The following is an 18087-nucleotide window of genomic DNA, read 5'->3' as shown; positions in this document are numbered from 1 at the left end:
TGAAACTTCCCTGAACAGACCTGTCAGTCTCTACCTGGTAAATGGCCACAATTAATACCATTGGTGACATCTTTGATAATGAGGACTAACTCCAGTTCTTTAATCTTTCTGGAAAGATGTGCAAACCCTCATTATGAATGTTACTGATAGATCCACTGCAATTACATCTCAGTTAGCTTTCCTGGGACTTGGTCTTGAAGCCTGGCCTAGAAAATATCATAACATATTTTTATAGTGGCCAGACTATCTATTGCGTGTGACTGGAAAGTGGTTCCCCTCCATCTGTCCAACACTCTCCCCTGGTTAGATTACTCCAAAAAAGATCACAATTATCTAATACCAATAGCCTCTGTCACCTCCTATTATATAAAGTCTTATTCCCAGCAAATGCATTTGGTACTATCTTTTACCCAAACCCCCTCCCCCCCTCCTGTAACCTTGCTAAGCTATGCTCTAGCATATCAAAAGTTACTCTAACTTTCTTTACCATCTATAAAATATATATACAAGAATTTGTTCTCATGTAACCTTGGTCATCTTTATTGTGTGACCTATTGATAAAATTTGTTTCTCTCTGAATGTGTATTATGATAAAGTTCAAATAAAAAAAATAAACAAAAAGCATACAAAAAAAAACTCTATCATAAAAATGAGTGCAAGTCAAAATCAATGTTTAGACCAGAAGGTTGTAATGTATTCAAATTATTGTGCCACTTAACCTCTCTCCTTTTCTGTATAATTTCTCTATGACCACCTCTTCCCAGTTTAGGAATAAAATCAATTGCCAAAGAATGTAATTGTGAAATGGTATAGCCATTCTTTATAAAGTGCCTTGCTAGCGGCAATTCTATCTGTGTATCTCTAATGGCATATTTATGCTGCGCTATATAAACTTTTCCAAAACTAAACTTTCTGTGTGGACTTTCCAAAATACACAATATACACAAGACCACGAAGGCACTTAATTATGTAAACATCAATTGTTTAATAGATATTGGATATTTGGATATTCCCTATATGGTTTAAAAGACTCCCCTTTTATTATCACTGAGCTTTGTATACATGACAAACAGGGAAACTAACTCATACACTTCGTACCCAATAATATGGTCAAAAATGTAGTTAGTGGAACAACATCCAATCCTACAAAATGGGTAGAGATCATGCTCCTCTCCTAAAAGACTGCTTTGGCATACATTTGAATTCAGGCATCATTGGATATTTTTCCCCAAAATACAATAGTGCCTTTTTATACAAGCAAATATCTTACACTATGTGATATGAAATTATAGTGGGAAACAAATAGCATACGCAAATGTATCAAATCCTTAAAATTATTTCTAGCCTTCTCTAATGTTACACTCTCACTTTTAATCAGTACCATTACACAATGTAACAATGTTTCAGGATAACCACTCTCTTGCTGTTTGATATATATATATATATATATATATATATATATAAAATATATATTTTTTCTTTTTTTAAAAGACTAAGTTTACCTTTTTTGGGAAAAAAAATAATAAATGTGCAAATTTTTGCAGGAAACAAATGTGCGTTTATTATTTTCACCCAGGAGCCTGCAAAGCATTGCACCATAGATCATGAGTAGTGTTGAGCGAACACGGACTGTATTATTCGTGTTCGTACCGAATAATTGTATTTTTGTTACCCGAACACAGACCCGAAAACTTTACTGTATGTTCGGGTTCAAAATCCGTGTTCGTCCATTTTATTTCCTGTTTTGTATGTAATGGCGCGCTTTTAATGGCGGGCTTTCAACAGCCAATCAACAAGCGTTTAACTGGTGTGCGCCATCACAGCCATGCCTACTAATGTATTAGTAGCTGTGATTGGCCATCTGAAGCATGTGACCATGTCTTTATAAGTTCGAGATCCCCAGCGCGCCGCGTCTTAAGTCTTAACTACATTTTGCTGCCATTTGCAGCACTCTAGCCCTTTCCATTGGTGTTTTAGAGCCATTTTAGTGCCTGAAAGTTCGGGTCCCCATTGACTTCAATGGGGTTCAGTGTCCGGGTAAAGTTCGGAAAAAGTCCGGGACACGGACCCGGACTTTTTTTTCAAGTTCGGCCGAACCCGCCAAACACGGACATCCAGGTGTCCGCTCAACTCTAATCATGAGTTTATTATGAGCCAGTTGATCAGCTTGCTTGCAATCCATTAAAACTACAAGTTCATCTGCCATGGTTGAAGATGGGACTTGTAGTTTATTCATTAACAGATCGATGTGAAAGAATGATGTGGATGTGCAGGCAGAGTCCTGCTCAGCTGCACTGATTTTAAAATGGGGCAGCAGCTGCAGTGCAGAGAAACCCCCACCAACTGTCACAGGGGTGAGGGACCATGTGCTGGAACATGTTACATGTTACACCCTGAACACAGGTATGACATGTAACATATTTCAAAAGGTAAACCACTTAAACATGTATGAAATAAATAAAACCTATTACTATATAATGAATTATAATTTCCCTGTAAAGAGTTCCCTAACTCGTGTCCTTATATAATTGTATAAATACTACTTTATTTGGAATTAGAATTATAATGATAGAGTAAAACAGCAAAAAAATGGGTTACACTTTGGGAAGCACATGTGCGGTGTTAAAAATTCAGTAATTGATAGTGATAGGTTTGCTTGTGAAGGATGCTTTGCTACAGTATTTCTAATCCAAGCACAAATGCTGAAGCTTGCAATTTTGTAGTAAGCTTAATCGGTGAATCATTCTGCTTTGCTGGAATTGCTATGATATGGTTCTTCTTTTAACCGAAATTCATGTTTTCCTAACAACAAAACACATATGCAAATACATATTATAGCTTTGAAAAAATGCTGCCACACTTTAGCAAAGGTTGGAGGTGTTGTAATCATGTAGTGCAGACCTATTTACTTTGTATACAAATGGTGTCTAATTTTGCATTTTTAAATAAAACACCAAGGATTATATACAATATAATAACATGAACTTCAATAGCAAGTTTCAGTAAACCATAGCAACCAATTAGCTGTCATACGTCATTGCCCTGAACACTTTGTGTTAAAAACAATTATGGCTTGGCATTATTGCACATCTATGATCTTTCATTACATTATTAAATAAATGTTAAAAAGAAAATATGTTGTCAAATGCGATAAGATAACTGTTCTACAAAGTGTATTGCAGACTGTGTATGCTGTCCAAAAATATTTGCTTATGTTATGTTGTATGTTGACAAAGTGAAAGTTATGTCTGTACAGAGATCAGTCAGTATCCATTTGTTCTTTTGTATCTGTGCCTCATATCATTGTGTTCCAGGCTGAAAAATATGAATGTTGGCAGTCTGGAAAAAAATGTTTATTTCAGAGATCACTAATTATATATAAAGTTTTGTAATGTAGAGATCTGAGACAAGAAATGTGTCCTGTTTTTGATAAATTTAAAAGGTCTATCACAAATAACAAACAACACAAACTAGGTGGATGCGTTAAACACAGCAGAAATAGAATCCTAGCTATTGATTGGATCTAGACCAATAGGGATTTAGCTTTTTCTATGTCATAGCTCATAACTTTTCAGACGTCAGCCTGGGAATATTCAGGTACATACTGTACATACATACATTTTCAAAATCAAGATTTCCACATAGCTCAGTTTTTTGTTTTTTTGCTTCATTGTTGGCTGCCTAATTAGAAATGGAGGCTCCCATCCACCACCATGGCAAATCACCAGTAATCCATTCTTGTGACTACCTCTTGTTATTTCCTTCAGCCCTCGGCAAACTATTCTTAGGTGCTTGATCTGGCCTAGATAGGATATATAGGATATATAGGAATTTTGATTATGATTTTTTTTTGTTTGGGGAAGATTTTTGCTGTGGGAGAGAGGAAGGGGAGATGCAGTATCTTTGCTTGAGAAGGAAGAGTTTTTTTGTTGTGGGGGTTACTCAGGGATTTTTGCTGGGGGAGTAATCAGTGTGAATTATATAGTTATGACCACCATACTCTCTATGCTGTGCTGTATGATACTTACCCCTGACTTCTGTGCTTTGTATGCTGCAATGTAAATTACATACTAACGATTGTTGCACCCTAAAAGTTATATGCTCCTGATCCCTGTATTCTGTATGCTGGTCTATACATTACATACGTTTGACCCATAAACTCTGTGTCTTACATATGGCTGATTCCTGCAACCTCTACTCTGGGCTGTATATTAAACATTCCTATAGATTCTGCACTTTGTACTTTACATACTCTCAAGTCTTAAGCTGGACGTACATTATAGAATTTTCTTTTACAATTGCTGTGCAATTTTCTTTAGATTTCAACTATGTAGTACAAGTATATTCTGAAAAATGACCGCTCTAATATGAAAGGAAAATAAAACTGCTAACACCACAATTGACAAAATTGCATGAAACTAAAAATACATAAGTGCAGCGCAATAAAAAAAATGCCTAAAGTGATCATATATATGAACATACATCACACAGAACTATTATATCAAATAGGTATAAACTATAAAGTTCATAGAAGAGGCATTTCACTTAACGCCACCAGGGAAGTGTCCATATAAAATCCAAATTCACAAGAGTGCTTGGAATAAAGAAACACCGATGCCAATAGCCACCAGTTTGACAAACCCACCACCAAGGATAGTGGTACTATGCTTACTAGAAACTGTGGACCCAAGTACCATATCGCAAATGAGTCACACAAGCAGGGATGAATAACATTAGCTATGGAAGCCCCAATCACTCAGGGGTTTTCAGTATGGATAAAATAAAAATATCACTAAAATTCTGGTAAGGAGGGGAGGCGCATGCGCTGGGGCTTCCAATATGGCCGCCTGAGCCGGGAGCCCCAGCCGACCGAAGCCTCACGCTGTGGTAAAACATTCCCCTACTTACACACCATCAGCAGCCTGAAGCAAGGGAACACCTCCGGGTCTCCCCTATGTCATTGGGGACAGCATGCCGAAACCTCCTGGGACAGTTCGCCACGAGTGAGATACAGGCGGTGAGCCGCAAGATGGCAGATGGAACACAGCCACATCCACAGCCTGACTCCACTCTGGCTAACATTGCATCCCCTGCAATTAATCTAGGCCCTGCCTCAATTGTGAGTACACCTCTGATAGGCCCAGTGTCCCCAGCCTCAACAGAGTCCCTTATTGAACACACACTGACAGATTTCACATACCTATGGAAGCAGGCCCTGACCAGACAAACTGTGTGGCCCAGGCTTCTGGACCTCTACCGGGTAACATAGACCATATGCCAGCCAGGTTTGCAAAATTTGCGGACTTAGTTGATCGTGGCCTCAAAAATACCGCCTCCCAGATCACGGGAGACATTAAAGCAGATCTACAAAATTTAGAAACCTGCATAGAAACTATAGAGCATAAACTAGACTACACAGTGACCAGAACCAACCAAAACTTAGAATGCATACAGGATCTCCAGAACCAGCTGGGCTCAGTCCTTTTGAAAATGTATGATCTTGAAAACAGAAGCAGAAGGTACAACTTTAGAATCAGAGGCATACCTGAATCAATTAAAGACATCCCTGAGGCTGTACACCCATTTATAAAAGGAACGTATTCCTGATTAACAACCACATAGACTGGAGCTTGATCGGGCACACAGAGCCCTGATGGCCTGCCAAGGGGTGTAACTGTTAAACCATACTTTTTCACCGTTAAAGAAGAGGTCATGAGGAGAGTCTCCACCCCAAATATCCTTTCAAGGGCAACCTATTCAAATTTTCGCTGACCTCTCACCTTCCACGATCCAGAGGCGGAGGTCCCTTAAATTATTGCTTGACGCACTAACCCAGTAGGACATCAAATATTGGCGGCTTTTCCCATTCAGGCTGAAATTTGAATACAGGTGTAAAACCTACACCTTTGCCACATTCAAAGAAGGTGAAAGTTTGCTGCTGAAACTGAAGCTGATATCCCAGGAACTTGCATCTCTCCCTCCTGCCTTAGCATCAGGGACCTCCAAATGACACCTTCCTAACAGTCCTCTTTATCCCCTGTGGCAAAAATCCAAGACCAAGAAACTTAAAGATAGTCATCCTCCTTGATTGATACCCCATATAGCTATGTTGGTTTGTTTAGCCCTTCCTATGCAGAAGTTACTTAGTTTTCTGTGACTTTGTTTGGAACTGATCTTAAAGCTATAGGCCCAAATCTCACATGAATATGTTTTGAAACACAGTTTTCTGAGTTTTGTTTGCTTGTTTTATTTCGTTCATTTATCAAAGGCTTTACTGCATCAAGCACAGATCTGGACCTTCCTTCCATTACAAAACCTGTTTCCCCTGAATGATTGCTAATGGTTGAATCGATGGAAATAGACAAATTTGTCTCTACCACAACTAGACCTGCACTTTTTGTACCCCTCCATTAAGCTTGACGTAACAGCGTGCCTTGTGACAAACGGATTTTACTATATCAATTTGACACTGCTTCTAAGTGCCCTTAATATAGTGCCTTCTCCGGGTTGGTGACCACTCAGTCAACATATGCACAAGTCGTTCCACTGTCTATGCCCTCACCTTTCTCCTCTTCTTGTTCCGTCTACCCTATTTCTCCCATTAATTTCCCCCAGTTCCCTTCCCTCCCTCCCCCTTCCCTTTCCCCCTGCTCCTCCTCGACCCTCTACATTATTTAGGCGCCGATTCAGGGTTACTGATGCTTCTTATATCATTTACTATTGTTTTACAATTGTTTTAGGGGTGTTTATACCTCTAGTTGACCCTTGCGCTATATATTAGTTGATTCAAATTTTTGGGAGCTCGGCGGCAGGGGTGGTTCAGAGATCTGGACTTTTTAAATCTCCGGGCAAGATTACCTCCTCTTTAATAAAGGAGGCATTTTCATTATACTACAAGGGTATGGGAAATTACTCACCCTCCACCTTAGGGACCACCATGGATCCCATTGTACCTCTCTACATGTATGATTGTTTATACCTCCTCCTTGTTTTCCAAAATTTTTCTTTCCTCCTAGAGACCAGTCTTGATTTGAAAACTGTACACGGCCTCCTGACACCCAATCAAGTCCCTGTAACTCCTGAGCTCAACTTAACACGTACATTGGTGAGTTGCTGCTTTACCTTGATTTTTACTCCCCTCATGCTCAATTGCTAACATCAACTACTCTTTGACTCCTTTGCGGATAGTATTCCACAACACTCAAGGATTAAACTCACCAGTCAAGCGAAAAAGAATATTGCAATATTAACACACTCAAAAAAAGGATGTGGTTCTGCTCCAAGAGACTCATTTTCCTAAACAATATAGCCCTTACCTCAACCATACTAAATTCCCCACCTTTTTCTAGCAAATGCTGAGGATAAAACTAAGGGGGTAGCAATACCCTTCTTGTGTCACTGCAAATTCACTCTCTAATTAGAATACAAAGACCCAGAGGGGAGATCCCTGTTTGTTAAAGGGACTATAGACTGGCAAATGTATTCGTTCATTTCCTACTCTGCCCCAAATTGTGGTCAGGCTCAGTTTTTTTAAGACATGTTCAGCACTATAAATACCTTATTGGAAGACACAGTCATTTACAGAGAGGACTCTAATGTAGCCTTCAATCAAGGCTTAGACAAGAAAAGACCTCTTTGAAAGCGCCTCACTCGTCCCTCTAAACAGAGCTCACGTATCGCCAAGCTAATATATCAACAGGGGTTGGTGGATGTGTGGAAAGAAATCAACCCTACAGTTTACGATTAAACCCATTCATCTCACCCGCACTAATCCTTTTCTAGGATCAACCACATCCTTATCTCGGCAGCACATGTCCCTCTAGCCACTATATCCTTCATTAGGGACTCGTACTGGTCAGATCACTCCTCAGTTTTCTTGCTCCTCCAGCATCCATTGGGTTTGAAAAGCAACTTCAGATGAAAGTTTAATGAATCCATCCTAAGCGACCCTATCAGAGTGATTAAAATTGAAAGAATACTTTCTACTTAACGACACCAGCCCACGCCATCAGTGGAGAACTGATTCAAATTGCTTCCCAGATCCATTGGGCCAATCAATCTGAGGTGGTTACGTTGAAGGCACATAAACGAGACCCTAAAACGATACCTATAGAGTCCATAGATGCCGCTCACACTGCTCTTACCTGGCGCTCACATCTAAAGTGGAAAAAAGTTCTATTATCAAAGAGATAAATTGGGAACTATGTTAGTGAGTAGGCTTTCACCTAAAACCCGCTCTTATAATTTATCTATAATTAGGATAGCGGGTGGCACACTATCCCAAAACGTACAACGAGTTTTAGAGGCCTTTAAGGAATTCTATCAAAAGCTATAAAGTATGGACCGACTCCCACTCAACCAAAATTGGATACATTTTTTGATTCAATCCAGATACCCACTTTGGAAAATTAACAAAGACAAAGGCTTGAACAGCCGATCTTGGCGGAGGAGGTAGCGCAAGTGATTAAAAACCTAAAATCTCGTTCATCCTCTGGTCCTGATGGTTTCTCTGTCCCATACTACAAAACTTTCTCTAATACGCTATCACCATATCTGGCATGCTTCTTCAATGCTCTACGACGGAGTGCCCCTCTTGATCGCTCTCTCAACTCAGCGCATACATTTCAGTGATTCCTAGACCGGGAAAAGACACAAGTTCGTTAAGTAACTATAGCCCAAACTCCGTAAATAAATAATGACCTCCAGATCCTGACTAAATACTCGCAGATCGTATTGAATCATTCATAGGCCTTTATATCCATAAATATCAGGTAGGCTTCATCCCAGGACGACAGGTAGCTGGATCAAATCCGCAGGGCAATTTATATAATTTTTCTAGTTAACTCTAGATGGAATGAAAGGCAAGCTCCAGAGGGCTTTCTGCTCTCTCTAGACCTCCAGAAAGCTTTTGACTCTCTTGGCCTTACTTATTCTCTGTCCTGAGGCGTTGTTGTTTTTGGGAGTCATTTATGAACCTCATTGGTTGTCTTTTTTCTGCCCCGGAAGCATAAAAAGGCCTTCAAGGACATCACTCTAAATCCTTCACTTTTTCCAGAGGTACAAGGCAGGGATGCCCTCTCTCCCCCCTTATTTTTGCTATTGTAATTGAATCCCTAGCTATAGCAATTAGGGAGAACCCAGATATACATGGAATCAACTGCAGCCCTCTAAACCATAAATGTGCGTTATTTGCCGCATAAATCCTATATATATATAATCCTATTATTAATTTCCTCCCCCATGATTTCTCTCCCTTACATCTGTCGCACCCTAGAGGTCTTTGCCAAGGTCTCGGGTTTACGGGTAAACTATAACAAATCCAAAGCCTTAAATATTACCCTACCATCAATCCTAGTCGCTACCCTTCAATGACAATTCGAGTGCTCTTGGAGTAATACAACAATTTAATATTTAGAGGAAAGCTTTCCTCCCAGAATAGACCATTTATATGAGACTAACTATCCCCCATTGTTAAAAAAAAATAGAATCTGAATGGTCTCCGCTGAACCTGTCTTGGCTGGGGAGGATAAATTCAGTCAAGGTAACTTTACTCCCTCAAATTCTTTATTTTTTTAGGTCCCTCCCTATACCCATATGCAGGGATCACCTCAGTCACTTCCAAAATAAAACTATCAATTTCATCTGGGGAGCAAAGGGGAACTGCCTGCCTAAAGCGGTTCTTTTCTGCGCCCATAAACAAGAAGGATTGGGCCTACCCAACCTTCACTGGTATTATTAGGCAGCCCAGCTAGATCAAATCTTAGTAGTATATGCACGCTCAGGACTCCTAGACTGGGTTAACATAGAGAGGCATGCTGTTCAGCGCCACACTTTGGACTACCTGCTGTGGTGTCCTACTAAACGAAGGCCCTCAATCCTCACTCCAACCTTCTTTCACTCTTTTGCACTATGGGATACTCTTAGAACTAACACACAACTAATCTCCCCTCTTAGACCACTGGCCCATATATTCAGAAACCTGCAATTCCCTCCAGGTCTAGAAATCCAAGCCTTTAAATGGTGGTTGAATAAAGGGCTATACAGAATCGGACACTTTTTTCTCCCATCTGGCCCAAAATGGAAAGCGTATTGCATTAGTAAATTAGATATGCCAAACACTGAAATATTTAGGTTCTCTCAAATCTCCCACCTCCACTTTATAAAGTACATACAAAATATATTGTATATATTGTATATCACATACTTCCAATCAATAAACACATTAATTGTCCTAACAGTTACTGATTGTCAAGTAGTCCATAATGGTTTAAATAAAGTTTCTCTTACTTTCATTTAGTTTCAATGAAGGAAAAATTGTGCTAAAGTTAATGTTTTTGAACAAAGTACACATTAAAGGAGAGAAGTTAATGTTTGTATGTAGGGCCGCTGCTTCTGACACAACAATTAAGCCATCGTTTGTAATTATAAGGACTGTGGCATATGTATACAGTGAAGTAGCTCCCAATGTTGGCACAATGTGATCAAACACATTTTTGTACCACTACATGAGCCACATTGAAACCTTAATTTTATTTTATTTTATTTTTTTTTATTCTAGCACCCTGGTTAATACAAGTTTGCACTTGTTAAACTTTAAATAATGCTACTTGTCAGCTAAAAACTTTTATGAATGCATATAATTATTGTGTTAATGGCACTGAGGAAAATATTACAAATTGTGGGTTTATAGAAACAGGAATAAACAGTAATATTTATTTTTAAGTTCTACTTTAACTTCAATAATAAATAACTCATCTAGGAGAAAAAGATAATACAACACTTTGATTACAAAATATATTCAGTGCTCTTTTTTACTGTCCTAATTAAATTAAAGGGAAAGAACACTATTGATTTAACAGACTGAATACTACAACTGCAAAACTCCATTATGACAATGTCAGACAATGTCACCTAATATATCAAGCAGTTCAGGAGCATTGATAACATGTCCAAATACAAGGTACAGTATGATAATATAGATCAGGTCCATAAATAATAAAATTTGATCTGACAAGGGTAAAAGGCTAAAGCCAATGACATTGGCTCTTCTTCCACTATTCTGTGACTGACACCTATGTGCAGTCAACCTAAATAGATAAAGATTTTGTGACAGTTGTGACTATATATACTAGCCATAATAGAAAATAAACTTGGCTGAATTAAAACCCAAGTCTGGGATCTGATCCTTGACCCCCCCAATCTCACTCTTCCCCTTTGGAGACTCCTGCATGCATATGATATAAAAAATGATATTTTTCAGGCTGGTCATGTAACATGCAGACTCCTCTTTAGATTTTCACCTGACAGTGGTCCCAAATGATGCATCATTACACTGTGAATGTGAGGGCACCATTGTAAGGCTCACTAAGGAGACAGGTCCATGACACCCTGCATGCACAGTATAATCACAATTTCCTGGGGTAAATTACATTTGGCATTATTTGGTTTGAATGTCTAATTACATGTGATGGCATAAAGGGATTACTGCAGAAGACAGTATCAGTGAGCAGATGAGTATTGCAACCTGAGCAGAATTCTGACCTTCCTAAAAGTCTCTTCATGGTGTACAGATACAGTATTAGCCCATACTACATACACAAGGGAAAATATTAGATTATACAATGAAAAATCGACTAGACATCATTCATAGAATAATATTTTTCCATTTCAGTGATTCTAAACAAAATATCTTTAGAAATCACCATGAATAAATATCGAGTAAAAAAAATGTTTTAATATTTGTTTTGTTAGTTGTTAGTTTGTTAGTTGTTTTTCATAATAATTACAGCAGTCAATAAAATGTTTATAGTAGTTCCAAATAAATTACCACAATTACCTGTTTCAATAACTATTAAAAATGTTTTTACTTGCTATATTCTTTTTAGAAACATATGGTCAATTAAATACTAAGAGGGAGCAAGGACTGCAGTCTGCACCAAGTCTGTACTGAGGGATTAGGCTGTATACAGGGTAGGATCAGTACTAAGCAGTTAGCCTGGTATGGGGTGTCTGTACTGAGGGGTCTTTTAAGGGAGGTCTGTACTGTGGAGTTAGAAAGGGAGGGGGACTATACTGGGGTGTTAGAATGGGAGGAAAAATACTGAGGGAGTAAAATAGAGACTCTGTACTGGGAGGGAAATCTGTACTAAGGGTGTCTGTACTGCAGATCTGTGCTGAAGGGTTAGGTGGGGAGAGGGTCTGTACTAAGTAGGGTTTGTACTGAGGAGATGAGTCTGTACTGAGGTGGGAGGTCCGTACTGAGGGATCAGTACTGGGAGGTGGGTCTCTACTAAGGGGTTATTCTGGGAGGGAGGTTTTTATTGAGGTGGGGGGCTGGGAGGGGGGATTCAGAGTTGCAGTGGAAGAGCTGTACTGGGAGATGTTTGGAGCTGTCGGCTAAGATCTGTACTGGGGGGGTTTGGCTTGGGGGGATTTATGGCAGGAGGGGGTAATTTTTGGTTTTATTCTGTGCAATGACCTGTGTGTTATGCACTCCTGAGCCTTGCACTTTCTGTGTTATGCACTTCTTAACCCTGCATTTTGAGCATTAACTGCTCCTGAGCCCTGCGATTTCTGTGTTATGCACCACTGAAAATAAAGGAACAAGCACTGTGGCATATGTGTGCTTTGTATATAGTCAGTAGATTCAAGTTTTATTTATCCATACTCCTTTAGCCCCTCTCACTTTTGGATCCACCTATAATTAAGTGCAGCATTTATTTTTATTTTTTTTTGTGTGTGTATGTGTGCGAGTGTGTGGGACTTATTGCAAAATGATGTGCCCCAGGTGCCAGATATGCCAGGTACGCCACTGCATGTGGGACTGCTGCCTTTTTTTTTAGGACCTGGACAAAACTCTTCCTAGAACGAAACTGCAATCGGTAACGAATTTAAAAATCCTGCCCTGCAGTTCATTCTTTCTTTTTTAGTTTAGCTGCTGCAAACTGATCTAAAAAATTCAGAAATAACATTAAAATGTCTCTGTTGAAATCTGTGTTTCGGCTTTATGCACAAAAAAAACTTTTCAGAATATAAAATAACAGTCCCAATGCAAGGAAAATTATAGAGAAGATAAATTACAGGTTACTTTTATATGCAGAGCGTCAATATATTTATGTAGAGATTGCTTTGCATGTTTAGTTCTTTACCAGGACGAGAGAAAGCAATGAATGTGTTTTGTGGAAGAGGCAATTTTGTTTTCTTGAATTATTCAGCAAAAATATGGAGCTGTTGTGATTGTCTGTAAGGGATAGTTTAAATCTAGCTGTTGACATTAACCCTTTGGTAACAAAGAGTTTTTCATCTCCTTAATAATAAGAATGCATTTAATGTGTTCAGTTTCGGATTGTATTATTATTGTTATTTGCTATTTTTATTCGTTTAACTAATTGGGTGAACCTGATATGGAGTGTTTTAATTCATTAATGTGTACCTCAATTTTAGTTGAGAACTAAAAAAGATAAGTAATACACAATTGAAATATTTTTATTTTAATAATTTTATTATTATTTTATTATTTGTTATTTTTATTAAATTTATTGTTAACATTTGCCTGCTACCTTTTTGTTGAGTGTGACAGATGGACTCCATTTGCCTACTCTAGTCATATGATCAGCCCCAGTGTTGTTGTTGGTGTTGTAATTTTTATTTTAGACACATTCATGCACAATGTATATGGCCATTTTCACAAAACATAATGTAAATCCAGCTTTATAGTTTTTAAACCACAAGTCATCTCCAGTTACTTTAGGTTCACTGACTCCCTAATGCCTCCTTAGCAGTCAAAGAAACTCGATTCACTTTTTGATTAGTTTCCAAAACACTTAAGCTAATCAAGACAACAAGACACACTAATTGTCTGTGACAAAAAAATATGTGTCATAATAAAATGTCACCCTGTGATTACAATAAAGCTATGGGGAAATGTGGGCACTAGGACACTACAGTTACTAATGAGGTGAGACATCTGCTTATCCTTGAAACAGCAGTTAAACACTTCCAGTCCTTTTCCCTTGGTTGCCCATTTCACACAGAAATATTCTAAAAGGTTGTGTGCTATAACAAGCACTTACTGTGACTGATTGCACTTGATATTGATCCTAAAGGAGCCTTATATGCCCTGATCCTCACCCTGACCTTCCATTGGGCTACCAGCTCAGGCACCCAAATTCGTTCTGATACAACACAAGACCAATGATTACATTATTCATTCAGTCTATGAAACCTCTATAACTGCAAGCTGTGCTACAGAAAACTCTATAGGAGTAAATTACACAGAAGTGTTTTAATAAGAATATCTTTGATAACTGCCAATGTCACTGATATATTAGCTGTTCAAAAGTTGTATGTTCAAAAACTCATTAGTTGTGTTTTTTTAACCTGATTAGACTGCTTTAATGTATAATGTATTATAATGTATGCAGCACTACGTATTAGAGATTTGTTTTTTGTACTACCTTGAGTTGAGTCTTCAACAGCTTTTCTTTTTCGGCTGCTCTGGCTGTTGTAGTTTAATCGCATTTCCTGGGTACATTCTTGAAGGGTTTCTCTTGAGTTGTATGATTGTCTAGGCTTTCTCTCATCTTCACTATCTTCTGAAGAGCTGGTGTAGGCAAGATCCATTTCATGCTTAATTTTTGATAATGGTTGGTAAGGCTTGCTATCCATCTGCTCCATATCTTATTAAAAAGATTATTTTACAGTCATGGAGCACAGCATTCAGAGATGAAGAGAAGAGCTCCTTTTTGTTCCTGCAATAAAATACGTTGAATGTTAAATTATGTAACTCAATCCACATTTTTTTTAAATCTACAATAAAAAACCCACTTAAACATTAACATAAGAAGTGACATAATTATAAAGTGCAATTCACTGTAGATGAAGCTGAAACAATTAAATCATCTGAACAGGTCCTTAAAGAAGGATTTTAACACTTTTCAGTTTGCTTATGGGAAAACTCTACTTTCACCAAACAAGGCATACTTTGGTGTACTTTTATTTCAATCTCTGGGCAGCTATGGATAAAAACCGGTCTTTGCTTTCATGAAACCCTGGCAAAACTATAAAGCAGTTCTGAATGTTGTTTTTTTACACCCCCTTTCCCAAAATGTCTGCTCATTTCCTGGCATATTTTACTTGTGCTTTTTTTTTCTTATTGCAAGCGGTTGGATTGATCATGTGATAACAGCAGGCAGACTCTATCAATTAACGCTTAGAAACTAGAAATTGACTTGAATACACATGCCACTTTCAACAAAAAAGCAGCAGGTAGGAATCTTCAATGATAGTAAAAGTAAAGGCAAAACTTTTTTTCTAGATTTGGATAGGGTGGTTAGGGGTTGGAATCTATGTCAAGTTTTATTGCTTTCTATTTCCCCACTAGGGAAATTAACTCTCTTTATTGCCCTGATCACCAGTGTCAACTAATATTACCTTGATTCAGAAAAACCTCAAATGAGGTAGATCATGATTTCTACTACTTGGTATGCTCATATTTTGTTAAGGCCCCTTTCACACAGGTGGACTGTTCAGATCCGCCTGTCCGTTTTTTTTGCGGATCTGAACGGTCCCCCCTGCATCTCTATGGGGGATCAGATGTCAGCGGAGACATGTCCGCTGACACCCGATCCAAATCTGGACGGATGGAAACCCTATTTTCCATCCGTCCAGCGGATCGGATGGGATCGGATGAGAACAGACCGACGGTCCGTTCCCATCCGATTTCCCCCATAGAGATGCATGGGGAACTGACAGCTGTGTCTCCGCACACAGCACGGAGACACAGCTGTTATCCTCCTGCTCAGTGGGGGATCGGCGGCTCGATCCCCCGCTGAGAAAAACGGAATCCGTCCGATGGACGGATAGTGTGAAAGGGGCCTTAAGCAAATAGAGTTGCATTTACCATAATTGCACTTGTTGGCCAATGCCTAGTGCAGCTGGGTTACAGGAGACAGCACCAAGCCCCAAATGTACAAAATGTCATTACATGTTCCTTTTCTTAGTTTCCTTTTCTGAACACTTTTGGCCAACAGTCACTTAATTTAGGGAAACATCAGTAGGGGGAAGGTAGTTCAGGGGATTTTGAGAGAAGTAAGAAAGCTCTAGCGTAAAAAAAAAACTTGAAACTACCTCTGATGCTTTTATTTTGTTTTCCTTTTCTGTCAAACTCTGTATAGGGAAGGGAGTGCAGTGGATGAACATGAATGCATATGTTCTTTCTTTTGTTTGGTGGTGTGTACTGTTCAAAAGTAGTTCTGTGTATAATGCAGGCCATATGTCACCTCTAATAGCAAATTCTAGCTTTAGTGTTTACTACAATAATTGCATAATGCAAGGCGTAACAACTTTAAAAAAATAATGTCATGGTTCAAGTATGCCTAGAGCAGCATGATGTCTAAATCTAATAGTGATAGCAAAGAGGTAATACACAAAAGTACTATGTTTCAGGAAGCTGGAAATATCAAAACTCACTTTGCAATTAGATGAGCCAAATTCTAGCAAATCAGATATTATTTACATATGATAAAAGTCTAAAGACAACATCATTCTTAAATGTCTTAGTGTTGTTAAAGTTGTAGAATATTACTGACATCATATATTTATTTACTAGGGTCCAGTATAAAACTGCTCTGTGGAACCCAAAGCAATCACTCAGAAAGCTGATTTTTACCCGCAACTCATACACCAATATTATTCGACTATGCTATAAATAACCCCAACACAAGACACTCTGGGGTTGATTTACTGTAGGCATATATACAGTGCATTCTGCAAGTGCAGTTGTTCTAGAGCTTAGTAAATTAGGTAAAGTTTGATTTTACAAAGAATACTCAATCACATGCAAGGAAAATAAAAAAAAAAACAGCCTTTTTGATTGTACACGATTGGATGATGGAAGTCGGCAGAGCTTCCCCTCATTTACTAAGCTTTGGAGCGACTGCACTTGCAAAGTACACAGTCTATTTGACTTTAGTAAATCAACCTCAGTGTGTGGTTTTATATTTTGGATTTAGGTAGCTACAAACTAGATATTTTATTAAAGAAGAATTTGACACATGTAAAATAACGAGACAACTAGTTATATAAGCTTTCTTACAGAAGCATCATGCTAATTGAGGAGAAACTGAGGCTGACAAAGGGATAATGGTTAGGATTTTAAGAAATCGCAGACTTAGCAGAGCCCATATAACATTTCAGAAGAACACTGTGATTCTTAGAAGTCTAGCCATTCTTTTTTTCTTCTTCTCACTTTGTTCAAGCTCCACTTGTGATTGCCAAGACGCATCAGATGATCAATATCTAGTTGGCCTTGTCAGATAGATGATAAAGGCTCATACAAGTAGAGCTAAGTGACCTTTGTTCGAATGACTTAATGTTTTTATTCCACTAGAGATGCCTCTTTTTCTGACCTTTCTATCAGTTTACTGTCAAGCAAAGCTTTCTCATTTGTTCTAAGCAACTGTATGAAACACCCTAGTTTTGTAGACTTTTTCCAGCAATTTTGCATTTCTGGAAAAAAAAAGTGCAATTGTGTTGGTTGAAAGGCCTTTTTTGATCAGAATATTATCTACATAGACTGGTGTCTGGGAATATAAAGGTCATGGATAAACCTATTTTTATTATCTAGCTGAATCATTCGGTTAAATTATTCTTGTGAATAGATAGCAATTGCCAGTGTTTTTGAAAAGTGAATTAAAAAAATGTTTAATTATGTGATGGAGCGATGAAAAGGGATTTTAGTTCATTTTATCCGTATGTGCATAAGAGCATCCTAAAGGACATTCAAAGGACAAATGCTAAAACAATACATTTTAAGTATTATTTTCAGTCCATCTGCCTGTACTCAGTTATTCATATCTTGGTCTTTGATGAACCTTAGCCTACCCATAGGCAAAAAGGTTTACTTGTGAATGTTCTTTCCTACAAAACATTGTTCCATAAGCAGTGATGTTTTTCTTTGCTAAAAATATTGAACATTAGATATTGATAAAAATAAGGTGCGCTAAATAATGATGAAAGTGACAAATCACAATATACGTGACAAAAAACATATACAGTGAGTATATACAAAAATATTTTTGGACCAGT

General features: G+C 38.2%; 1 protein-coding gene across 4 annotated transcripts in view; it reads right to left on the bottom strand.

Annotated features, from left to right (window-relative positions):
• The window catches only part of TENM1 (teneurin transmembrane protein 1), a 1047296-nt gene that overhangs the window by 798265 nt on the left and 230944 nt on the right, over positions 1–18087 (bottom strand). For all 4 annotated transcript variants that reach the window (XM_082262885.1, XM_082262886.1, XM_082262887.1 and 1 more), the window contains exon 2: positions 14457–14750. In XM_082262885.1, the coding sequence (XP_082119011.1) occupies positions 14457–14676 (220 nt within the window). In that variant the 5' untranslated portion in view covers positions 14677–14750. The remainder of the gene's footprint in view (positions 1–14456; positions 14751–18087) is intronic.

This window comes from Pelophylax lessonae (genome assembly GCF_965119305.1).
Source record: "Pelophylax lessonae genome assembly, chromosome: 7".
Classification (NCBI taxonomy): Eukaryota; Metazoa; Chordata; class Amphibia; order Anura; family Ranidae; genus Pelophylax; species Pelophylax lessonae.
The sequence above is the reverse complement of the archived record's forward strand: the minus strand, read 5'-3'. Positions and strand labels throughout refer to the sequence as shown.